Source organism: Alosa alosa, chromosome 20, assembly GCF_017589495.1.
Source record: "Alosa alosa isolate M-15738 ecotype Scorff River chromosome 20, AALO_Geno_1.1, whole genome shotgun sequence".
In the NCBI taxonomy this organism is placed as follows: domain Eukaryota; kingdom Metazoa; phylum Chordata; class Actinopteri; order Clupeiformes; family Clupeidae; genus Alosa; species Alosa alosa.
Window position 1 is genome coordinate 16,923,254 of NC_063208.1, and position 25,885 is coordinate 16,949,138.

General features: G+C 40.6%; 3 protein-coding genes across 3 annotated transcripts; 2 read left to right on the top strand and 1 right to left on the bottom strand.

Annotated features, from left to right (window-relative positions):
- The first annotated feature begins 510 nt into the window (after positions 1–510).
- On the top strand, positions 511–3,280 carry marcksl1b (MARCKS-like 1b). Its single transcript, XM_048229043.1, has 2 exons — positions 511–817; positions 1,926–3,280. The coding sequence occupies exons 1-2, from the start codon at positions 731–733 to the stop codon at positions 2,487–2,489; spliced, it is 651 nt and encodes a 216-aa protein (XP_048085000.1). The 5' UTR covers positions 511–730; the 3' UTR covers positions 2,490–3,280.
- A 6,253-nt stretch (positions 3,281–9,533) lies between these two features.
- hdac1 (histone deacetylase 1) lies at positions 9,534–19,127 on the top strand. The gene is made up of 14 exons (XM_048229036.1): positions 9,534–9,671; positions 11,052–11,164; positions 11,322–11,439; positions 14,354–14,428; positions 14,799–14,937; positions 15,388–15,529; positions 15,921–16,013; positions 16,116–16,224; positions 16,562–16,702; positions 16,910–17,018; positions 17,269–17,396; positions 17,698–17,847; positions 18,006–18,057; positions 18,225–19,127. Exons 1-14 carry the CDS (start codon positions 9,620–9,622, stop codon positions 18,250–18,252), a joined length of 1,449 nt encoding a protein of 482 aa, XP_048084993.1. The 5' UTR covers positions 9,534–9,619; the 3' UTR covers positions 18,253–19,127.
- Positions 19,128–20,368: 1,241 nt separating this feature from the next.
- On the bottom strand, positions 20,369–25,869 carry eif3i (eukaryotic translation initiation factor 3, subunit I). Its single transcript, XM_048229039.1, has 11 exons — positions 25,737–25,869; positions 25,129–25,221; positions 24,936–25,023; positions 24,697–24,762; positions 24,349–24,498; positions 23,696–23,823; positions 23,393–23,503; positions 22,536–22,625; positions 22,365–22,438; positions 21,208–21,300; positions 20,369–20,673 (listed from the first exon to the last, which is right to left on the bottom strand). The coding sequence occupies exons 1-11, from the start codon at positions 25,737–25,739 to the stop codon at positions 20,592–20,594; spliced, it is 978 nt and encodes a 325-aa protein (XP_048084996.1). The 5' UTR covers positions 25,740–25,869; the 3' UTR covers positions 20,369–20,591.
- Positions 25,870–25,885: the final 16 nt, after the last annotated feature.

Sequence of the window (25,885 nt, forward strand, 5' to 3'; positions counted from 1 at the left end):
TATATATAGAGAGAGAGAGAGAGAGATACTTTGATTACAGTCCTTGATGAAACTCTGTACACTGTAGTCTTGGACCTGGTAGTTACATTACGAGGATGGAGTAGATCGCCTATATTAAATGGCTGATAAGTGATTAGGCTAGCATATCTCTAGGATCAGTTGAGGTTACTCCATGTATTGTAGACTACATTGACCATCTATAGCTGTCTTTCGTTCTATTGCTGCTTAGCAGTTTCCAAAAACACGACGAATTCGACTTCCATTCATAACATCTAGCAGTTAAATTATACCTCATCATTTGTAATTTAACAACGCCGGTATGGAGAGTGATCGGCATTCCAAACGATGATGTTAAAAATGGCATAGGCCTTTTTGCCATTAGAGGGTGGGAACTGGAGGGGGGGTGAGGGGTATAAAATTGGGCGGAGAAACTAGTTCGTTTTCTCAGATTGGTTAAACTTGTAGGGACACGCCCATAGGTGGTGCATTTGGTTATCTTGAAGCGCTGTTCAACTGGTACTGGTAGTAGTAGGTTCCTTCTCACGAAAGGAGCGGTCTGGGGATAACGAGGTCTGGAGAAGTCTGAATTTTTTTTTCCATTCTTAAGGAATAAAGAGAAATTCCTTTAAGCGTTGGATGAACAACACCCTCCTTGGGCTGGATTTATTTTTCAACTCTCCGATTTAGATTCTTTTCATTTCCTTTACATAAAAATAACAAATTCATCACTATGGGATCCCAGGCATCAAAGGGAGGAGTGGCTGTTGAGGGGAAAGCCGCCGCGGCTGACCCGGCTGCCGTCAAGACAAACGGACAGGTAGGCACTGGCTCCTCGGTTATCACCACGCTGTTATGGCGACACACCCACATCGACACAGACCCCGCTCCGCTCTCAGTATCTGCTTTGTTGTAATTGTAAATAGGAAAACTAAGCACGAACCCTGGTTATTTTACTGCATAAGGCTGTAAAAGGCTATATTGTTACTTACAGATAAGAGTCAATCCGGCTTGCGCGCTTCTGTGATTTGGAGAGGTTGGAGACTCGAGGGATGCGCGTGTCCAAAAGTAGAGAGCTGTCCATCAAAACCCAGTTGATAGTGTGGAATATGTAGAAATGTGAAAATGTCGCGGACATAGGCCTATATGATTAACAGTTTTTGGTTGACTGGCTGGTTAAATGGACTCGATTGGCAGCGAAGTGCAAGACGGTGCATTGATGGAGAATGCCTAAATTAGACCGTTTCTATTGCTTTATTTTTTTCTATTTTAGAACTGTTCAGGCAATTTTGATTGGGGTTGACTATAGTTCCAAAATTTGTATCGATGAAATAATTAGAATTGTTCATGTTTTTCATGTGACAGTACGGCTCTAGAGCGAGCGACATCGTTGGCAGACGCATGAGCTGGCGAGTCTAGACGGGGGACTAGTATGCATGTCTACATGCAGTGGTTGGATATATCAAAGATATATTCAATTAAAAAGTTCTTAAATCTCAAATATTTAAGTTGCATTTAGTTGTTAAATGTGTTTGACGGTGTGTTAACTCGTTGTAAACGACTTTATTGTCGACGACAACGTTTGGGAATCATAATGGAATTCGTAACGATGCACAGATCGATTCCAGCCTTTTGTCTCAAGACTGCTGTCTCGACCGCTTGCACACACGCAGCATGTCTGCGTTGTTAGGTCGCCCCCCAACGATTACACGAGGTACTGCAAGGCGTCACCTAAAATCCATTCATTATGCACGATGCATCAACGATATGTTTGTCGACGACCTCGGTGGCATAAAATCATTTGAGTTCGGCTTATTTTGCCCAGAGGCTGCACATTGCTTATATTTAATAATTTATGTCGGTGAAAAGCACCATTCTGAGTAATAAACGCTATATTCAATTCCCCAATTCTCTTTGTGTCTCTCCAGGAGAATGGTCATGTCAAGACCAATGGTGATGTTTCTGCCAAAGCTGAGGGCGATGCTGCCGCCACCACCAACGGCTCAGCCGAAGCCGCCAAAGAAGAGGGTGCCAGCGATGCCATCGAACCCGCTCCGGCTGCCGAGGGTGAGGCCGCCAAGCCTGAGGGCGAGGCCACCAAAGAGACCCCCAAGAAGAAGAAGAAGAAGTTCTCCCTGAAGAACTCCTTCAAGTTCAAGGGTATCTCCCTGAAGAAGAACAAGAAGGAGAAGGAGGTGAAGGAGGAGGCGGTCGCCACAGTGGAGGAGAAGGCCGAAGAGACCGCCCCAGCTGCGGACGCCGCCGCGGATGCTGCCCCTGCCGCCGAGGAGAAGAAGGAGGAGGCCGCCAAAGCCGAGGAAGCTGCCCCTGCGGCCGAAGCTCCCAAGGCGGAGGAGACCCCTGCCAAGGCTGAGGAGGCCCCAGCCCCCCAGAAGGAAGAGGCTGCTGCTGCTGCCGCCGCCCCTGCTGAGCCCACAAAACCAACAGAGGAGACCAGCTCAACACCCGCACCATCCGAACAGAAAGAGTGATTGTACTTCACAAGGACCGCGAACTGTTTTTCAAAAAAAATACAAATATATATATATATATTTATATATATGTGTATATGTATACATATGTATATATACATGGATATATGTATATGTATATATACACATGTATGTGAAAAAAGACTCCTTGTGCCACTTTCTTTAAGAATAATAACAACAGACAAAACTAGACTCACTAGTTCACTTCCCTGATTATGGCTCAATGATCTGGAACTCAGCTGCATCCACACAGATGGGACTCAGTGTCAGAAGGGGGTTGAACACGTGTGTAAGAGTTGGAGTCGAAGGCTGTGCATCTCCCAAACACCCGCAGATGCTAAATATGTTTGTTCAACAGGAAGGCGAGAGGTGCCCAACACCTCATTAAGTGACTGTTTAGAGAAAAAAAAATGGAGATTGAGAAAAAGATGACAAAAGACTTGCCAACTTTCTACATTCCTATATTTTAACCCAAATTTAAGTATTTTGTGGTGTATAGAGAACCATTTTAAATATTCAGAAGGCTTTGTCTTGTTTGTTTAAAAAAATCGCAATTTAATTTTCATCTTGGCTAAACAGAAAAAAAGAAACACATTTGAGCTTGCTATGTTCACATTTGAAGTTTTAAAAGAAGCAGAGTTGTTATGTGTTAAATGTGAGCCTTGATCTGCTTTTTTGTCTCTGTAAATACATTTGACCGATTTTGTTCTTTATTTTGCTAATGTTTAAAGATGTTACTGGTTTTATTGTAAAGTTGATAATGGTAAATAAATGTTGGTTACCTACTTAAATTTGTTTCCTGTACTTCTATGGGTGAGGGAATGGATCTTTACATAAATGAACACAGATCATTTCATAATGACAGCCAAATCATTTAGGCCAAGTCATGTATTAAACAACAACAACAAATTTTGCTCACACAAATATACATAGGTTTATTTCACTCACTTTCACAACATGGCATGATCCAAATAAGATTAAAATCTAATCATAGAAACATGACAACCTAGACAGAGCATAAATATAGTCATCATCATGACATTACTCATAAACATGATGCACACCTACGTTGTAGGTATAAAAAGTATAAACAAAAAAATGACACACTATCCTACAAATATGGCATCTGTGCGGTCATGCTATTATAGTTGTTTGTTTTTCTGTGGCCTACAATGAGGTGTCCACAAGTGTGTGGTGGTGTCAGCTACCATCAGCATCACATCCTGAATAACTGTGGTCTGGAAGCAACATCCGCATATATCACATCAGCATGAGTGTTATTTTGATGTTTTCTTCATATTCTACACGTGGATGTGCATTTTCTTAGTAATGACTCACATACTTCGTAACACCTGTAATTTTTTAAAAATGTGATCATGCTAGACTATTCATTGACATTTTCTGCTGTTATGTCCAATGAAATTGGTCACTTGCAATTACATAACCTTAGCAAAGGCAACTGCATACATGCATCTGTCTCATAATGGGTTAAACTGACTGAGCATGAAATATTTTTGACCTTCAGCATGCAACAATACAGTTAAAAGATTGTTGCAAAAATTATCGTCAATTCCTTTTTGAAACTCTTTAAATGGCTGAGGAGTGCTATTAGCCTATATGTAATAAAATTGTACTAAGCTGTTTATAAGCATACGCTTAGTAATAAGCAGGATGAACCACATAAAAAACTTAAACACTTTGCCACAGAATGATTAAAAATGGGTATTGGGCGCCATCATGTGGTAGATTTAATTTGTTGCATGAGGCAGACACAATAGACCACATTAGAGGCCAAATTTCTTTAGGAGTCAATTTTTCTGAATAGTTCAGCATGCAGTTATTTAATTACGAGTGTTATAGTTCAAAGGGAGAGGAAGCAGTGTCCGTTAATATCTAATTGCTGATATGGAATACTCTGCTGCTTGGTGTATTTGTTTGGCCACCAGCAGTAAGATGCCGGAAGATTGGTTGTATTTTGTGTCAAATTCATGATGAATCTAATGAACTCATCAAATGATGATGTTTTGCACAGAGGTTTTCTGAAAGATAATTAAAACCATTCACATATGACAGTATTGTTATATGCGTTCCCTCTCTGGAATCCCTTTCGATGACTTCCAAATGTAAAAACAGACACAGACACGCAGACACACACACGTGCGCACACGCACGTACGCACACACACACACACACGCACACACACACACACACACACACACACACACACACAAGAAGAGAGAGAGAGAGAGATCTAACTAAGGAAGAGCTGTTAGTTTCTACAATTCTGAACACACAGAAAGTCCTTACTACATGTAAATGTTATCAGCATAACGAATTAAACAGATTGAGGAAGAAAGTGCCACACCATCTTGTAGAGTGAGGCAACTTTGTTACTTTTTAGTGGCACTGCCTTTAAATGGTGCGACTGAAAAAAAAACCTTTCATGCTTCACACCACACTCTGTAGGCATTTCGGGCCATTCCTCCAGGCAGAGCTGGTGCAACTGAACTGGGTTTTTGGGGCCTGCTGCTTGACGCCACTTTTTTCAGTTCAGACAACAAATTTGCCATTAAGGGTCAAGGACACAACTTTGTGATGACCACTCTAAAACTTTAGGTTTGTTTCTTTGTTGTTTCTTGTTGTTGGTTTTTACCACTTGGGCCTAAAATATATTGCAGACATTTTTGATAACTTCTGTAGAGTGGCAGCTATTGTAATCATCATGACTTTTATACCTGGCAGGCATCTGGTACAGTGAACAGTACTGAGAAGCTAAACCAAGGCTGGTTAGGTCACAATCTGGTCTTTATGTTTAAATAGTATAGGCTACGGGATAACAGAGAAACAAAGAAATTGCTAAATTGGCATAAAAGCTTTTCAACACAATCTATTGTCCAATCTATGGTAGCACTTTAGTATAGGGGACACATTTTAGCCATTAATACATCACTAATATGTGTATGTATTAGTGCTCAACCAGGTCTGTATTAAGCATCATTGCACAATCATTAGGTCTTTTTGAACACTATCTTATTCTTAATCAATAGGTCATTTATTCTTGGTAAATTCTTAATATGCAACTAGTTAACAGTTATTTAAGGTTACTGGCAAATAAGATCAAAATAGAGAGTTAATAGACTCTTAGTCTTACACTGTCTTATTATGTGACTTATAGTGACAACTTGTTAAGACAATGTATTCGAAGGCTATACAGTTTCTATTTTCATCAATACTATCAATATGAAAAAGCCCAGGAGAAGCAGTGCAAGCAAGCTCTTCTGTGACTCAGGGCTAAGCACTTTACAGGCTCTCTTGAGGAACATAATGTTTAAGTTCATGTCCCGACTTGATGAGTCTCAAAACTGTAATATAATGATGCTCAAAAGCCCCAAGGTGCAGCTCGGTCAGATATCAATCATATTTGTGGAAACATTGGTATGGGTGCCTGTTAAGACTCTCATGAATCAGAGTATGTTTGAATGTGTTCATGTATCTATTTCTTTTTTTTATGTTGTATGTCTTGCTGCTGGGTCTAGAGCCTGTAATAAGTCTATAATATCCAGATCAAACCCAACAAGTGACTTATTAAGGAGTTACCAGAATGAGTCACCTATTACGTAAGAATAAGACATTCCTAACCTAATAAGTGTATAATGATGCTGTATAATGGAGACATCATCAAGAACATGTGACAGACTCACACACAAACACCAAACACAAAACTCCTGCAACACACATGCACCTTCATACATAATCCAACTCTCATACACACACAGTTTGATGGAACATCAGCACGAAGTCATCAATACAAATAGAGGGCGCAGGTGATAGACTGAATAGTATGCAAAAATCCACAAACTATATATATATTTTGTTTTCAAACTAGTGCAAAGAATGATAGAAATTGTTCTAAATACACATTTAAGTCACATATTTCCTAAACTGTATTTTGCTACATACTGTGTATGTTTCAATTACATCTTTACAGGGCCTTTTCTCTGTCTTTTTCTCTCATTAGGAGCCACTGCAGTTGTACATACACACACCAATGTCCCAGTTTCATTCTTATTCTGAAGGTTTTGGCAGAGGGGTATGTTCATGGGGCAGCCGTGGCCCACTGGTTAGCACTCTGGACTTTAAATGGAGGGTTGCCGGTTCGAGTCCCAACCAGTGGGCCACGGCTGAAGTGCCCTTGAGCAAGGCACCTAACCCCTCACTGCTCCCCGAGCGCCGCTGTCGTAGCAGGCAGCTCACTGCGCCGGGATTAGTGTGTGCTTCACCTCACTGTGTGTTCACTGTGTGCTGTTTGTGTTTCACTAATTCACCGATTGGGTTAAATGCAGAGACCAAATTTCCCTCACGGGATCAAAAAAGTATATATACTTATACTTATACTTCATGTATAATTATGACCGCCGCGCAGCGAAGCGGCGGTCATATAGGTTTAGTCAGATTTATTTATTTATTTATTTATTTTTCTTTTTCGCATGCCCAAATTTCCGTCAATGAGTCCCAGGACACTGAAAGACCGGGGTACACGAAACTTGGTGGGCATGTAACCCCACATGGATAGCATGGAACCATCGTTTTTCGTTTTGATCTGTAACCCCCCCGCTTGACTGGACCCCCCGAAAGGAGGGTAGGGCAGACACAGTTTTCTGTGAATATCTCAAAACCGTGGGGTTTAGGAGGACCATTTTTTTGTATGTTGATCTCAAGGGGCCATGTCAACCCATTCCATAACCACTCATTTCATGTATAGCGCCACCTAGTTAAAAATTAAAAAGCAAAAAATGTGGTGTTTTCATCACAATATCAAGGTCAAAACTGCACGAAATTAAAAGTGTAGGATCATTATGACACCCTCCTAATGCATGCCAAGTTTTGTGTACTTTCGTTCATGGGGGCCTTACAATAAAATAATTTATGTGTACATTTAGTGACGTACACCAACAAGGATTCGGGACACTGAAAGACCGGGGTACACTAAACTTGGTGGGCATGTACCCCACATGGATAGCATGGAACCGTCATTTTTCGTTTTGATCTGTAGCCCCCGCTGGACTGGACCCCCAAAGGAGGGTAGGGCAGACACAGTTCTCTGTGAATATCTTGAGAACTGTAGGGCCTAGGATGACCATTTTTTTTCCGGATGTTTGCCTCCAGGGGTCATGTTAACCCATTTCATGTGCACACATGTGCACAAACAGATACACACACACACACACATACATTCACAGTAATGTCACAGGCACAAACACAAGCACGCACACACACACACACACACACACACACACACACACACACACACACACACACACACACACACACACACACACACACACACACACATAACATAAACATAACACAAACAATCAAGAATTTCTCAGAATTATAAACAGGCAAGATGGAGGTGGGGTTGTATAAAATGAATTTTACATGTGAAATCTATGAACTAATCATGTTTTGGTACTTGTTGTCTAGCAGATACCAGTGAGAATTGAGTGTGGATAATGCAATTTAGTGAGACAGTTAGAATCATATAGGCCTTTCAGCGTGATTTCTTTTTGTGGAAAAAATGTGCTGGACTGGGCGGCGGTCATATTTTGTACCGCTCTGTGGTACATCTAGTTTTACTTCGGTTGGTCTAACAAATGAAATGGCACCACTGGTTTTCCACCTTGAGTTACCAACATCTGGTCTGGCTCATGGACTAAGAGTGAAATGGCATTCTATTATTTTATTAGATATTTATATATTTTTGTAGTGATTTTGTATTCTTTGTAGTGTGGTTTATATATTTCTTATTCTCATCATTGATTGATTTAGTGTCTTATGCAGAAAAGCACATTGAATGACCATTATCTATGATAATTTGCTATAGGCTATTAATGTGAACTTGAATGACCTTCCTCTTTGGGTATAGGCCTAGGCTATGGCTTTTTAATGATACAGCACTCTCTTCAGTGGACACTGACAGTAACAGTTAGGCTACCTTCAACAACTACTAGTACCTTGATTGTTCAGTTCACATAAACAATAAAGAAATTCATCTCTGAGTCTCACCTATACTTCCTCAATGATGTGGTGGTGTTTAGCCTATATTTGTAAGATGAGGTAGGCCTACCTTAATGGAAATGTTTGCAAACTGCTCCCAAGGAGAAATACAAAACTTTCCACAAGCCTCTAAGACTGTGGAAACAGTGCATGTTAACTTTTGAACCCCAGGGATTTAATGGAGGCTAAACACAAGTAAATGCAGTTTGTACTTCTGAAATTTCAAAAATAGAGTTTATCCACCTCTCAAAAGAGTTTATTCAACTTTTAACATTCAAAAATCACATTATATGCTATTATCCACATTCACACTATATAGGCTTTACTCATCAACACTCTAGGAACCATTTAATACCACTAGTATTGTTACAGTATAAACATTGGACAACTTTCACCATCATCAAACATGTTCTGAATGCCTTTTTAAAAAATCCAATACTGCGCAGTCCACCTTACCATGATCACAGAATTCATAGTTTACACACCTCTTATTTTACCACTACACCACTGCCTGGATGTCTGATATTTGAAATGAAAAAGCTTAGGCTAAATAAATCAGACAAAAATCAAGTCTGACAAAAGTGGGAACTAGGCAGTTTGTGCTGGGCAAATCTGAGTTTTAAAAAATAGATTAATGTATTGTAACGTTAGGCCTAAAAGTAATGTAGGCAAAGTGTTTAATGTGTTGGTGTAGGCCTATGCCATTTAGGCTACTTTAACTATGTTGAGGACTTCTGCAGCAAGGTGTCTGAACACGCACAGAGAGCTTGTCAAGTAGCTTCAAGACATTCCTAACATCAAATGTTGTCTTTCATTATATATTTCTTATAACATAACGCCATCATCGTTTTTTTTTTTTTTTTTATCGTTTTGTGATTTGGCTACTGAAGTCTGAGACATCTCTGTGAAGAAAACACTTCAGTACCGCGAAGTGGTTGGTCCAAATTGCAGACGGAACGCCCCAGATGTGAAAGATGTAATGCGATTGGTAGAAATGCACTAAATGCAAGTTCCGACTGAAGTTAGTCATTGCGTAGAAAGCCCGGCAGGCTCAGGCAGTAATTGGAGGTAAAATGGCGCTGACTTCTCAAGGAACAAAGAAGAAAGTTTGCTATTATTATGATGGTAAGGAATAGGATAAAGCCTCATCTGAATATACACAGAGAAGCAGTAGGGAAACGTGAAGTTAGATATTTAGAGTAAGACATCATTAATCGCTCTCTTTTATGAACTGATTGTAGCAAGTAAACGAGTTCAACCGGCTAGCCGCTTGGCTATGTAATTGCTATAGGCTAGCTCACTCTTGTTAGCTAATTGTCTTCGCTGCAGGGAGGCGTGCAGCATCCCGTTAGCGTGAAGAGTGTTCTTGATATTCTGTTAAGGACTTAACGGTTATACTTACCATACAACTATAGTTAATTTACATGTGGTCTGCTCTCAGTTCCGGACTTGTGTGACTGTCTAGCTGGTTTTGTATGCTTCCACTGATTCCACAACTCGTTAGCCAGCAAGCTAGCTGTGTGGCTGGTCCGCTAGTTAGCCTGCCAACATCATTTGACTAGCATCCTCCAGCTTTATTCTTCGTGCTAAGAAGTCCTAAATATGTGGGTCGTTGACAGACGTTAGGCAGCTGTTAATGTTTCTCGGTCAGACCACACACTTAGTGTGCTGTTGTCCTTTAGTGGTAATTTACCACGTTTACATCAAAGGTTCATTAGCAGCTTATTTGGCCTAGCAAGCTAGCCTGTTTCCTCTTTCTGATAATGCGTCCTCCTAACTTTGATGTGCATCAGCTTGCATGTAATTTACCGACCGGCCTTTTAAACCTATTTAATCCCACCTATGCAGCGGTAGAGTTACGTGCTGGATTGCATGTAGCCTGTTGCACACTTTCGAGTGATGCACACAAAGAACGGATGCGAACACTCCTATGAATGTGTTCATTATGCATTAGCATTACATTTTTCCCACTTGATTGTAAACACTTGACGTTACAGAAGTGCGACTAACTATTCGGATTTTTTTGTTACTGAGAAAATCTAGGGCAACAGATTGAAAAATAACTCGCCCAGTAAAGTCACATTTAAATGACTAGCAATAAGAGATTGTCGTTGGACTTGAATTGGCCATTTCATTGTTATCCCTTTATCTAAATACGTACAAATATGCACACCTGCTGAAGGAAATTAACACTTAAGTTTTAGCCTGTGGGCGATGAGAGAACAGTCAATTGTAACAAGCAAGATGCAGTTTCTAGCAGACACTTGAAATCACAGCAACAGCCTGTATCAGTCACAAGGGTATATTGCCTGTTTCTTTATAACCCTCGACCATGGTGCTGACATTCCTGTGGTGCACAGTACATTGACACATCTGCAAGTCTTCCCTTTTAGCCTGTGCTTTGCAAAAAAAGGGCATTCAATATTTAAAAAGGACCTCTACATCATTCATCATTTGGAGCACAATGAGTCCATCTCTTTCTTTTTTGTTGTTGTTACCATCCAGGTGATGTTGGGAACTACTACTATGGCCAGGGCCATCCCATGAAGCCCCACAGAATTCGCATGACCCACAATCTCCTGCTCAACTATGGGCTTTACAGGAAGATGGAAATCTATGTAAGCCATATGCATCTCCCCCCCCCTCCCTATAATGTTGTATGTGTATCAGAAAAAGTGCCTAAGAATCTGATTGCAAATGTGAGGTTTGTATTGATACGCTTATATTGTGAGACTGACGTCTTTTGTGTCCTGCACCCCCACCCCACCCATATAGAGACCTCACAAGGCCAATGGCGAGGAAATGACCAAGTATCACAGTGATGACTACATCAAATTCCTACGCTCCATCCGGCCTGACAACATGTCTGAGTATAGTAAACAGATGCAAAGATGTAAGTAGACTACTATTTACATTCATATGGCAGACACTGTTATTCATTGTTACTTGAAGTATATCACAGATAAAAACATTGTTTTTAATTCACAAGAGAACCCTCTGCTGTGATGATGAGAATAATGAAGGGTTTAGGGCTTGTTTACACGTATGTAGATATTTGTGATAAACGCATATTTTTTATATGCGCTTGGGCCTTTCGTTTACATGTAAACAGAGTTTTAGCTCCCTCAAATGGATATTTTTTTTCATGTTTTTTTTTTTTCCAAATGATGACGTGATTGATTCTATGTGTGTGCAGCTCGTGCCTGAAATACCACCAGTGTCAATGGTAATCTGTATGGGTGTGCATCTCTCCCTTATATGACGATTCTATACGTATCTAGATGCATAAGCTATGATACGATTTAGAAACAATACGTTTTAATACAGAACGATTCGGTACGATGTAATTGGGCCCCAAAATGCAAAACAGTTCTTCACATTTGTTTATTTTCAATTTTTATTTTCCATTATATAGTATTTAATTCTATTAATAATTATCAAATGGGTAGGCAATAAAGTCTTTTTTGTTACTTTAAAGGTTGTATCAGCGATTTCAGGCCCAAAAAAGGCCCAAACATAAATGATCACATTCATCTAATCTTTCCTAACGACCCGCTAGCTGTCTGCTCCATAAGCAGGCCGTCAAAAAAACGCGTCTCCGTAGGCATCCTAGGCTCCGAGATCTGTACACAAAAACAATTGCTACCAACAAGGGTTGGCAACCCACTCAAAGGCAAAATAAAGTGTTTCAACCAATAACCGACGAGATGTGCATTTAGGAGAGTTTTAATTGCACGGGAGGGGGAGGGAGTAGCTAGCTAGCTCTCTGTTTTGTTTGAACATCAACAGAAGTGACGTATCCCCGCTATCGCTGATACAACCTTTAAGGCATGAGCAAAATTACAATTGCATGTCATTGGGTTTATAATTTCTCCAAAAGACACAAAGACTTGACTGGATTGAAAGACTGAACAAACATTTTGATATTAACAACTTTGCCAAATGTCTCTAAACGAAATCGCTACGCCAATTAATAGAGATCTATACATTCATGTCATGTTCTCAGTTCATGTATGCTTAGCCAGGGCTTAAAATTAATTTTTCAAAATGGGGGGGGGAATTCCCCCCTTAGGTTATTCATGTAGGGGGAATTTACACAATTTGGGGGGGGGGGGGTCGATTCTGATACCAAGTCAAGAATTGTGATTTTGGGGCCCCCACCACCCTGACGTCATCAGTAATATATACTGTAGTGGGATCATTCACAACAGTGGACATCCTAGATTCTGCTTGACTCTCTCCACACACACAAACACACACTGAAAATGATAGCTTATGTGATATGTTTCTATCATATATTTTTGAATTCATATAGAGTGTATTTATTTAATAATGCATTTTTTTAAAGTATAGCATTTTACTAGTAATTACTAGTAGCTAAACATATTTAGTAATTTGAATGCCTCATATTGACGTTTAACCTATAACACTTAGGCATATCTTTAATGTGGTGTGTAGGTCCAATTGAGTGCACATTGCTGATGAGTAGGTGTAATTGAGTGCCTGTCACTTTAAGAAAATACGTGAGATTAATTCTATGGAGTAATTAGCCCCCCTTCAACCTGACGGTTTTAGGCTATAGTCGCTAGTGAATAAAAGTTGTGCACAGTGCGGTATGTGTATGCAAATCATTATGTTTTCTATGTCATTAGATACAATAAATGTTGAAAAAACTAACATGTCGAAGACAATCTTTCTGGGATCAAGTGTTGACGTGACCTGACTGAGCTAGCAGGATAATTACCAAGGAGCTCTTTCCAGATGTAAAAGTTTGCCATGGCGAAGCGTAGCCTATTTGGCGTAAGTTAAAAGTGGTTCTCTCTCTCTCTCTCTCTCTCTCCTCTGTGTGTGTGTAAAAGCGTCTGCATGAGGCTATGTTCAATTCAACTCGGTAGTTGATCAGTCGGTCAATAGCACCGCATTCACGCCCGCACTTAATGATTAGGCTATATTAACGTCATCAGACAGGCTGTAAAAGTGTATGCGGGAATTTCTCGCATTATGATGGCTAGAGTTCGGGACTTGAACAAATTATCTAATAATACCCTAATCCCGCAGTGAAATTTAAGCCCTGTTAGCTGCTAAGCCAGTCACAATAGTTTAAAACCTCAGTGGTGTAAGAGGAGGCTTATCGAAGTTACCACAAAGACAAGGGGTGTTTTTTGCAGCCTAAGAAGCTAGGTTGGAGGCTAGTGCTTACGACTGAATATATGACTTCTTTCAAGATGCTGCAACACACACGTTAATGTCACACACGTTATTAGTCCATGCTGCATTTCACTAAACTCGACAACTAGTTTGTTGCCACTGTAGAAGTGACGCTACTCACCCTCGTTGGAGAACGCTAGACGCTCTGTTTGTGTGTGTTAGCGAATCAGGGTCGGTCTTATGATTTTCAAAGTAACATCATTTGTAACGGTAGGTTTTCCGCTGCAGCTTTAGACCGATTTGTTATTTTAAAAATCGGGCCAGACCGGTTCACAGTACATTTAAACCGATTCAGGGGTTTGCCTTCCAAAAGAAACGCATAACATCCGTTTTAGAAAAAAAAAGCTCTTCTGTAATCCTGAATCCAGTCTTTACCACATTATCACACGCCTGCAATAGTACCATTACCATAAACCTTAAATGCTTTAACTTCCTGATGAATAGACTGATAAACCTCAGGATATGAATTGAACCAAACTATTGGTAGGGTTTAGTGGGTAGTAAATGTATGCATTGATGGAGGGTTGCACGTTGGCCTGCTGTTCATCTTATTGTTGGACTACTGTTAATCTTCTGTTTTTTTTTTTTCTGCTTCACAGTTAATGTGGGAGAGGATTGTCCCGTGTTTGACGGTTTATTTGAGTTCTGTCAGCTCTCAACAGGTGGCTCTGTTGGTAAGTGTCTGTGTGTGTGTTTGAGTTTTGATGTGTGCGTCTGATGTGCACACAAGGCTTTGAAGACTTTTCTCATAATGGAGATATTAAAACTATTAAAAATATGAAAATATTGGGTATAACAACCACATACTGCTGGAATGGAGAGTACTTCACCCTGCAAAACCACCCTAGAAAGTGTCTATACTCTTATGGTTTAACCTTTGTTTTCAACACCTTATGGATCAGCAGTCTGTTGTAGATGGGGACCTAAGAAGAAGGGGTGATCAGAACCGCTCCGCAAGAATGCAGAAATTTAGACCTGTCCATGTTTTTACTAATCACCAGTATTGTGTGTGTGTGTGTGTGTGTGTGTGTGTGTGATTTATAGCTGGAGCAGTGAAGCTGAACAAACAGCAGACAGACATTGCCATCAACTGGGCAGGAGGCCTTCACCATGCCAAGAAGTCTGAGGCGTCTGGGTTCTGTTATGTCAATGACATCGTTTTAGCCATCCTGGAGCTGCTGAAGTGAGTGCTCTTTGAGCTGTCATGCCTATAGTGATACATAGCTGATTGCTAGTGCCCTTGTCCCTCAGCTTTACACAGTGACCAAAAATTGTGTTTTATGTCTAGTGTGTCTTTTTAGCGTTGTGGCAAATGTTCTTTCAGTAGACAATATGTTTGAGGCAGAAGCACAGTCAGTGTATGACAACTTGTCCCTTAATAGAAGATATAATATCTATCTCTTAGAGTAGAATACAACAGAATCAGCAATCGGATATAATTGATTTGAAGTGGACTTGAGATGAGATTTCACTGAAGTTGCATGCTTTGTATCATCATGTCATGTCTGACCTTTATGTTTAGCTTTGGATAAGAGCATCTGCCAAGTACCTTAATGTCCTGATCAAATCATTTCACTGGTGTTTTTAAAAGCGGTTGATCTAGTTTTAACTGTCTGCTGCTTCCCTGCTTCAGGTACCATCAGAGAGTGCTGTACATAGACATTGACATTCACCATGGTGACGGTGTGGAGGAGGCATTCTACACCACAGACCGCGTCATGACCGTGTCCTTCCACAAGTACGGGGAGTACTTCCCTGGCACAGGAGATCTCAGAGTGAGTGCCCGTCCCTGAGATCTTGCGCAACTTCATGAAATGGCCTTCAAACACATTTGCTGTTTTAGTAATTCGACATCAAACCTGTCAGCTTGCATTGCTGGCTGGTTGCATTTTATGAAGTAAAACGCTTGAATTATGACTTACTGGTGCATGGTGAGATTTGTTTTGTATGGGATGTAAAACATCGCTGTTTTTCAAAGTCCAGTTTATTATAGATAGATAGATAGATACTTTATTGATCCCCAAGGGGAAATGCAAGGGTCTCAGTAGAATATAGACATCACACACAACATGCACTTACTTTAGTAGCCATTTAAATTCAGATATGTTGGAATGGATAACTGTGTAAAGGTATGGACTGACTGAAGTTTCTTTTCTTTTTTTACAGGACATTGGAGCAGGAAAGGGCAAATACTATGCTGTGAACTACCCCCTCAGGGATGGTATCGATGATGAATCTTATGAGGCCATCTTTAAGCCTGTTAGTATCTCTTGAGTCTTCATTTTACTTTGGTAATTCTTTTTTTAGCGAGGCAGCTCTCGCCCAAATGTGTAATGCCTAACGGTGTGTGTTTCTGGGCAGATCATGGCCAAAGTGATGGAGATGTACCAGCCCAGTGCTGTGGTGCTTCAGTGTGGAGCCGACTCGCTGTCTGGAGACAGGCTGGGTTGCTTCAACCTCACCATCAAAGGTACAAGAGCAAGCCTCTTTTAAGACTGGAGAACACCTGTCTGCGTTTGTTTTAGCAATTACCTGTCTGTGTAATGTGTGTCTAGATGCAAGCTGTTGGTCTAGATTATGGTGTTTGGGGGTTGAGAAATCAATGGTTGGAAAATGCTTCTTGAATCCCTGTAGTGGAGAGGTTTCTTATGACCATCTGGCCACGTGCTGAGACATCGCTCTGTTGAGGTCTTAATAAAGAATTGTTAGCGCAATATATGTACAATTTTGGAGTATTTATTTAACTTGCATATATAGTATCTTATAGTCGGCTTGGCCCTGTGTTAATGTTGTGGCATTTCCTGTAGGCCATGCCAAGTGTGTAGAGTACATGAAGAGCTTTAACCTGCCCCTGCTGATGCTGGGAGGCGGAGGCTACACCATCAGGAACGTGGCCCGCTGCTGGACCTATGAGACGGCCGTGGCCCTGGACAGCACCATCCCCAACGGTAGGCCTCGACACAAACAAGCAGTAGAAGACTTCATGAGTAGTAATGAGAAGAAAAAAAATGAAGACCTTTCAACGGAGTTTCACATTTACCTTTTTGCTAAAATCAATTTTCAAAAGTGTCATTTGAAATTCATAAACCAACTATGTGACATTTGTTGTGTTTGAGTGGTGGTGGTGATGAAATCTCTCTTATTTTGATGTCCAGAGCTCCCGTACAATGACTATTTTGAGTACTTCGGCCCAGACTTCAAACTTCACATCAGTCCATCCAACATGACCAACCAGAACACAAATGACTACCTTGAGAAGATCAAGTATGTGTTGTTTATCTTTTGGAACAGAAATATAGTTTTGTACCATAGAAGTGTGTTTAAATAGTTTATCTTGAAAATATATCTACATGTACTTTAAATGCACCAGTGGTATGGCAAGCTTGATTTAGAAACCTGTACATCTATGCAAACAAGGATAAGCACAGTTTTACATAGACATACATGTGTGCTTGTTTAAAGAGCCATATTTGATTGACTTGGTGTGTGTGTGTGTGTGTACGTGTACGTGCAGGCAGCGTCTATTTGAGAACCTGCGCATGCTGCCCCATGCCCCTGGTGTGCAGATGCAGGCCATCCCAGAGGATGCTGTACAGGAGGACAGCGGCGACGAGGAAGAGGACCCTGACAAGCGCATCTCCAGTATGTCATGTCCCAGGAACCCAGAGTTCTCTTGTAGCCCGTACACTTATGGCCTCTGTTCTGTCTTGTCCTTGTGCTCTGCCCTGGCATGCTTTTTCTCAACTCTCACTTTTCAAAGTGTCTCTTAAGTCTTTATAGCTGGATATAGCATCCTTTCAGAGACCCTCAGCCATACTGTCGGAACTTTTTTTTTTTTTTTTTTTTTTTCATGTGTCCCTTGAAGTCCAAATGTGTAACTGTTATTCAGGCACTGGATGTAGCAGGTGAGGTAGATGATAATGGTGTGTCTTTTACCTTGCAGTCCGTGCTCACGACAAGAGGATAGCCTGTGAAGAGGAGTTCTCCGACTCTGAGGACGAGGGCCAGGGCGGAGGACGCAGGAATGCTGCCAACTTTAAGAAGGCCAAACGGGTCAAGACGGAGGAGGAGAAGGACGGAGAGGAAAAGAAAGGTGAGCCACAACTCACTTGGTCAACCCTCACAAATCAACGTTCTAGTACACTGCCGTTATAATTGTCTATGGTCTTCTGTTTGTGCCTAGGAATCACTTTACAACCCCCATTTTGTTTTTTTTAAGTGTTTTAAAAGAGTCCTATGTTTTGCCTCTAGCTGAAGTGAAAGAAGAGGAGAAAGTACCTGAAGAGAAAATGGACACAAAGGGGTGAGTACACACCTGGACGCTAGTCAGGCTGGTCCCAGTGTCCTGCTTTTTATGTGGAGGAGGAGGAGGAGGAGGAGGAGGATGATGGTTGTTGTTGCTGCTGCTACTGCTAAAGATTCTCTTATTTTATGGGTGCAAAAGATACTGATGACTCCTTGTATTACTAGGCCAAAAGAAGAACTGAAGACAACCTGAGAAATTGAAGCCCAGAAGTCCTTGTGGATGCATGACCTTGTCAGATGCCCCACCTCACACACACACAAATGCACTTACACACACACAACTGTACACATCTACACACACACACACACGCACACACACAGAATAGAGGTTAGATTGCGGAAGCAAAAGACTGTAAATTATTTTCTAAGACTCATTTTACTATTTGTATTCTTAAGAAGCGGTATAAAGTTTTTTGCATTGCCAGTGTGAATTGAAATGCAAGATGTATGTTTTTTTTTTTCTTTTTCTTCCTATTATTTTCACCTCTGTTTTAATGTTTATTTTTCAGTTTGCATCCCATCAGTCCCTTTTTGTTTTTGTTCTTCTGCTTAAAACAGTACCTCAACCAAACCGGACCTGAACTAGTCACAATTCAGCCAATGCGCACCAGCTCTCAAACTCTCCCTGGCTCTTTCACAGGCTTTCATCTCTTAAGTTATTTCACATCATGGACATTCAAATTTGTACATTTCCCCTTTTCCCCCCCTTTCTTTTTGGTAACTGTCTCCTTTTCTTCCTCTGGATGCCTATTCCTGCTGCCGCATTCTTTTACCTTGTTTTTAAGAAAAAGATTAAAAAATGTGACAATTTGTTTTTATTACCATGTCTGCTTTGATGGCTGTGAACGTAGCTGTGTGTCTTTTGGATGGAGGGAGGACTGGGGACATAAGGGGTGGGGGGGCACAGGGAGAAGAGGGCTTTACCCGCAGATGTTACGTTACTGCTATATGGGGAGCAGCTATTAGCAGGTTCGATGGACCTGCGGTCCGGTTTGGGTTTCCAAAAAGTTCAGATGTTGTGAAATGTCTATAACAATGAATTTGGTAAATAAAACAAAGAAAATCAAATTATGTCTCTTGATCAATAATGTCAATATTATTCAATAGTGATCCAAGGTTCTTTTTCATATTAAGTGTTCCATTACTCAAGGACATACCTTCTGAAATTCTGAACTATCATGTAGAAATTCATTGGTTACATATTTAATCAAGGGAAGAGTTAGTCTAGTCATTAGATTAGAAATCTACATAGAAATGATGTATCCTTATATAATACATAGCATTTCTATATAATACAAGGATACAAGGAAGTTTGTAGCATGCATATAGTTACTGGAAGTAAGAAATGCAGTGAAATTATGTCTGGTGTCAGCCTATTTGTGCAAAAAGTGGGGGGCAAAAAAGTGCAGTAGAAGAGGGGTTTAGTAGATTAAGTGGCAAGGGCTGCATAAGAAAGGTGAGGGAGGATTGAATTGGGGCACCAACAAGGAGCACCCAAGAGCAAGCTATGTGCAATATAGATATGCTATGTATTATATAGATGAGTTTAGATGTGTATTAGACAAAACCAAGTTTCATAACTTCCTTTACTTTTACTGATTAACAATTCCATGCCTGGAATTTGACTGCAACCAGATTACACCAGAAAACACCAGATTAAAGGTTAACAGTTGGTTTGTTGCATGAATTCACCATATTCATTTTTGAAATAGTGATTATCACAAGGCTCTAAGGGTGCATTCACACTAGACCGTTTGGTCCAGACCTGAGTTCGTTTGGACCGATGGTTAGGTGATTTTTGCTAATGTGAACACATGCCGAACCTGGGTGTGGACCAGAGTCCGTTAGAAAACAGTGGTCTGGGGTACGGTTCGTTAGAACTCCAGTGCAGTTAAATGCTATCTGTTCCAAAATCAGGAAATAAACTGCCGTTTTCGCAACGTTGTCAAGCGATATTGGAAAAAAGAAGTTAGTGTTTATGACAAACGGACTATGCAAAAATATAATGTGAACAGAGACCAGCTCGGTCAGGGCTGGGGGGCGATCACACTCGGGTACGGTCCAGTTAAACAGACCGAGTGGGAAGGCAACCTAAATTCTCAGGCACAGGCCTGGGATTCAGGATGGGTTAGGGCGTTTAAGATTTCTAAAATACTTATATTTAATGATTACCTATAAAGGAACAAATGTTTGATACCAGTACCTAATCATAAGTCTAAGACAGTGTCATCACACTGAAGGATGTGCAACACATTTCACTTCAGCCAAACATTTGCATGAAGAGCAAAACAAACCAGTAAAAAACATAATGCCTCAAAACCAAGTTTTTATTAGCAATATCCATTAATTTAATAGACCCTGGAGTAAGGCTCATAGAGAGTGATGTGTTGAAGTAAAACCAAGCATACAAAAACCAGAAATGCATAAGTGCAGCCGATGGTTGGAGCTGCTTCGCAGTGTGCTGCTGACACGCTGCCGTACGACTGATCTGGGGTCAGCGCTCAGATGGAATGTTGCTGCTTTCGAAGCTGTCTACGCCTCCAGCTCGAAGTCGAAATACTGGGGGTCGAAGTAGTGAATTCTGGTGTATCCGTCCTCTCCTCCACTGCTATAACTGTAAACACACACACACACACACACAAAAAAAAAAACGTTGGCACCAATTGCAACCACACCCACACCATACCACATATCTTGACCTCCTCTGGCATCTTTAAAAATCAACATCCTTAACTATCTGAAAATGCACGTCTCTACAGTATATCCACCGCCTCAATACTTTCACCTTTACATTTATTCATTTTAGCCGACGCTTTAATCCAAAGTGATTTACACTTGGCGACTGACATTCAAGCTACAGTGAACAAAGAGATCATACAACAAACAACAGGCAACAACAAACAATACATATTTACCTACAACACAAGATAACCACAGGATAGTGATAGTGCAGACATTTAGATGCCAACCAGAGAGGCAATCAAATGGCGAGTCATATCACAAAGAAATGACCTGTTGTGTTATTACAGAGTAACAGAATAGGTAGTTGATCTTAGTATTTGAGGGGGGAAAGGTCCAACGGAAGAGACAAACAGAATCTCTTAAAATCTAATGTGGACTGCTGTGTGAGAAGATAGTTTTTTCTTACCTTTTCCCATCTGGGTGGAAAGCTACACAGTTGATGGGACCGAAATGTCCCTTTACTCTTCCAAACTCCTCTTCATAGGCCGCATGGAAGAACCTAGAAGGCGGCAGAACAGATAAACACACCACATCCTTAGAACTTCAACCACATAACCAGAGTACAGACAGGTCAGAGGGCTTTCCGTATTAAATTAAAACCTTTGCAACTGACAAATGAATGGCTTGTGCAGACTATTGGGTGCTGGATATGACAAGATGATTCAAAACCATTGGTGCGTTTAAATTCGCAAACATAGGCAACCGTTCGCAAACGCTTTTTTTATTACCCATGATCTAATGCGGGGTGTCTAAGTTTATTTTTACATAGATTGATTGTAATGAAGGATCCGATTAGTTACTTAACATGGATATCATGGGGTTTATTTTTTAATATATTTTTTTGTATGTAATGTATATATATATATTTTTATGTAATGTACTGGTCAATTGTAAGATACCCTATATCAGCCGACCCCATTTGAATTTCAGGTGACCACACATGGGGTCCCGACCCAAGGTTGGGAAACGGTGGCTTAAGTTTAAGTCACCTAAGTAGTCTGGTTCATTAGGTAAGTGGTGCATGAAAGGTGAATTTAAGGTGAAATTCTCATTTTATTCCTACACCTCAAGGTGGTATCCTCAGGGACCAGAAAGTTTGTGGAGGAGTGCACCCGTAGCAAATGGGATAACCTTGTTAGTGGCATTCTGACACTAACAAGACCTGACAGCCTCCTCAAGTGAGAAGTAATCAATATTTTGTGGTATCAAACTGAGATGATATTTCTATGTCCAACTCATTTAAGGGTTTACTGGCTTTATGCATATTCCCTAATAAGAAATAGACAAAGTAGTGTCAGCTCCTATTTCTTAAAGAATTAACAGTTTCTTGAGAAGAAAAAACATGTTCCTTATAAATTGCACTTAATGAGTACATGTTGTTTTTTTCTGCCCTTATCTTTACTCAACATCTGCTGAAAGATGTTATTATACCCAGTGTTAGTAGTTTACATGCCCCCACATTAAAGATAATTGATTTACTTATTTTAGCTAAAAGGGAGGCTTTTGCAAACAGGTATATATATATATATATATATACACTGACTAGTACAAGCGAGGGCTCACCTGGCCTCGAACTTGCCAATCCTCGTGGATGTGGTTGTGACCTCCATGGCCTCTTGACCACCACCCATGACCACCTGCACACATCATAGAGACAGACAGGTCAGGGCTTTCATTCACACATACAAATACAGATTCTAAGCCGGGCTGGCTGAGGGGTGCTGTTGGTCTTACATGGTCCATGCTGGGAGAGATGGCAGCGGAGTTGACGGGTCTCTCTGTCTTGAAGGACTTGATGTGATCAAGTGACGTGGAGTCAAAAAGCTGTGAGGACAAATGCAACATGGCAATGGCTTTCTGAGAACAGGAAGTGTTTTTTGGGGGGGCACACTTCTCCTTCTATGGATATATACACATATCCTGTGTTTATGATGCTGTATGTACTTGATTATACCACTCCGGTTGGCCTAGAGTAAATTAGGCAGGTTGTGAGGAATCAAAGACAGGCATTTAATTCTATTACAGACAAAGTATTTAATCCTATTACAGAGCTTCATAATGAGGACATGATCTTGGTTCATCTGATATGAACCACTTTTGTTCTGCAAGGAAAATAGTATTTTTTCTAGAAGTACTGAGAACATACTTGAGCCAAAAGATGTCTGAACACACACTATTATTGACTAGAATTATCAACAAAAACATTCAAATAGTTGCAGAGTACATCACCTTGACCATGTGGTAATCCACCATCACCCGTCTCATTACATATAGACCACTCCAACACCTTGCTATGGCAGCAATCATCTGTGTACCTTCACTGCGTTCTTTCTAATATTGTGGTGCTCAAAGAGGCTGGTACATTCACAGACATGACAGAAAATCGCCTGCTCCAGGCTGGGACCCAGTCCAGCAAGCATACAACAGGACAGCACAGCAAGTTGTCCTCGCCATACACAGGTGATTATGCACCAAGTGTCCACTACCCGGCACCCATTCATTCCTTTAGCTCTCTTACCCTTACTGATGCTCACAGTAGAGTTTAAACAGCCCCATGTCTGTGAATGTCCAGTGAGAGCGAGTTCTCCTACCTTGGCGGTGCAGTCTTTGGAGGCGGTGACGATCATGGTGAGATCCACAGACGACTGGATGTCATTGATCTGCTTTGTGTGTTCCTTCACTGTCTTCAGAATCTCCCCAGACTGTGTGCGCAGGTACACGCGCGCACGCACACACACATGCGCACACACACACACACACACACACAGAAAAATTAACATAAGATCTGTCAATATTGAATTAGGTGACATTTGCAAGTCTGGATCGTTAAGAAACATACACACATATTTGTGTTAATGTAATGATAAGGGAAATGAAATGCAAGCATTCTGTACCTTGGCACTGAACTGGTTGATCTCGCCACTTTCATGGCCAGCAATGACGAACTCCCCCAGGGGTCCCCAGACAGCACTGGTGATCTTCGATTCATTGCAGGGCACTGAGTGGTAGGGCTGGTTGTCCTCTGAGGAAGAGACCAGGGAACATTAGAGGGTAAGGTCAACAAATGCCTTTAATGATACTTACAGGTCACTCCAGAGGGAATTCATGATCTATATTATAGTCATGAAAATGTGACTGACAGTAATAAAAAATAATAATAAAAAACATCAAATACTTCTATTATAAATGTGGTTAAGTGACAGCACGTATAACGTAAATGTGCATTTATATGAATACCATTTTGAACATGTTTCAGACACTGTAACTGTATTGTATGTGGAATTTGCAGAACTGAATGAAAACTGCAACAACTTTACATTTTTCACTAAAGGTGACTTATGTTCTGGACAATGAATATCTTAAGCAAACATGATGTCCAAAAAAAGATCAAAATAAAAGAAACTCTGTTAACTAGTAAGGAACGTGTGAAGATTTTTGGTAAAGACATCCTATATCAAGAAAACATGATCAAGGAAAAAGGTACATATATTTTTGCTGGATGACATAAAGGGAACCGATATGCAGGTGTGTGCAGCATTGTACCTACCGATCTGCTGAGGGTCCCTTAGGTCAAAGAAGTTCAGGAAGCACTGGTAACCCATCTGCTTATCGGTGGAGAACATGATTATGTTACCACTGAAGTCAAAGCCACAGGTCCTCACAGCAGAACTCGTTTCCAGGAGCGCAAGCTGTTTACCTACACAAAAACACACACACACACAGCTCCATAGTGTTAAAGCTTTCAGATGCAATGCCCAACCATCAATGACCAGCATACACATGTGGAGATTAAAATCAGTTATGTATAATTGAACTGCCATTTAAGAAGATGTTAACATATGAACAACGAACATGCTTAATATGACCTCCAGAGGTCCGGCGTTTTTCAACTTACCCGTCTCACAATCCCACAGTCTACAACTGTTGTCAGCAGAACCTGTCAACACATGCTTGGTGTCCCCTGTGGTAATTATTAAGGACAACACACCAATGCTCTACATTTCCAGTTTGGGTGAAAGAACCATACCCAAAGCAATCAGGTTCGATATCAGGAAATGAGTGACAATATATGACATTCCAAATAAAAAGGCAGGCAGTAATATCTTAAATGCAGATTTATTTGGGAAAGGATACAGTCACAATCTACACACCATACGGCACCAGTGTGTCCATTGTATGTGCCCAGCCTTTCTCCGTTCACAGAATACCACACGTTAGCCACCTGAACAAGGAAAAGATGTGAGCATATCCCCAACATCCATATTGCTAGACATGGATGCTCAAGTCAAAATGTAAAAGTCAGACAAATGTATGCCATTAAACTTACGGGGTCCTTGGCAACGGAAAACAAAAGGTCGCCCTCCCTGTTGTATTTGATTTGTGTGATGGCCCTTTCATGGCCCTGTAACAGAATGGGTTTCTATAGAGGGAAAAAATAATGACAGTCAATTCATTCATGAATCAGGATGAACATATTGTGTATTCAAGTCAACCAACGGTAAGTACCACAAGTAATACAATAGGTATATAGTCTTACATACACCGTATACATAATAATAACAGGAAAAACATCAATTTCGTCCGAAATTGATCATAGCCTCTATCTATGCCATCTGCTAACATTAGCTAACGTTCATTGGTAATTCTGTTGTAGGTTAAGTTAAGGTGAAGTTGATTGCATATAAGTTGATTGATGAATATACAGGTGATTCATAACAAAAGTCAAACTAGATATATTAAATGTTGTAGACTTGAATGATCGTATAACCTGTTTTATCTGAGTCAAACCGTTAGCTATTGAAAAAGACATAGCTGGACAGTTGGCTTGTTAGCTATTTAGCCAGGCAAGTGTTTAATATATAAAGAACATTTTCAGATTCTAGTACATCATCACTCATTCCGAATGCATTAGAAATACATAATGCGTCTGCTTACCATAACTGCCGAGTTGATATCCTATGAATATGTCGATTTTAGACAATTTCCTAAAAAGAAATCGGCACGCGTGTAAACAGCGCCGGGTTAAGAGGCGGAAAGGAAATGCTCAACTTCCTGTGCTACTATAATATATTTCCGTGTTACTC

What these genes read in the sequence shown, in the direction of transcription:
- hdac1 (XM_048229036.1), top strand. Translation starts at nt 9,620, where the DNA reads ATGGCGCTGACTTCTCAAGGAACAAAGAAGAAAGTTTGCTATTATTAT. An exon ending in CTCAACAGGTGGCTCTGTTG is followed by an intron (nt 14,429 to 14,798) that starts GTAAGTGTCTGT and finishes TGTGATTTATAG; the next exon opens with CTGGAGCAGTGAAGCTGAAC. An exon ending in CTGGCACAGGAGATCTCAGA is followed by an intron (nt 15,530 to 15,920) that starts GTGAGTGCCCGT and finishes CTTTTTTTACAG; the next exon opens with GACATTGGAGCAGGAAAGGG.
- eif3i (XM_048229039.1), bottom strand. An exon ending in TTTCCGTTGCCAAGGACCCC is followed by an intron (nt 25,024 to 25,128) that starts GTAAGTTTAATG and finishes TTCCTTGTTCAG; the next exon opens with GTGGCTAACGTGTGGTATTC. An exon ending in ATGGTGTGTAGATTGTGACT is followed by an intron (nt 24,763 to 24,935) that starts GTATCCTTTCCC and finishes TAATTACCACAG; the next exon opens with GGGACACCAAGCATGTGTTG.
- marcksl1b (XM_048229043.1), top strand. Translation starts at nt 731, where the DNA reads ATGGGATCCCAGGCATCAAAGGGAGGAGTGGCTGTTGAGGGGAAAGCC. An exon ending in CCGTCAAGACAAACGGACAG is followed by an intron (nt 818 to 1,925) that starts GTAGGCACTGGC and finishes GTGTCTCTCCAG; the next exon opens with GAGAATGGTCATGTCAAGAC.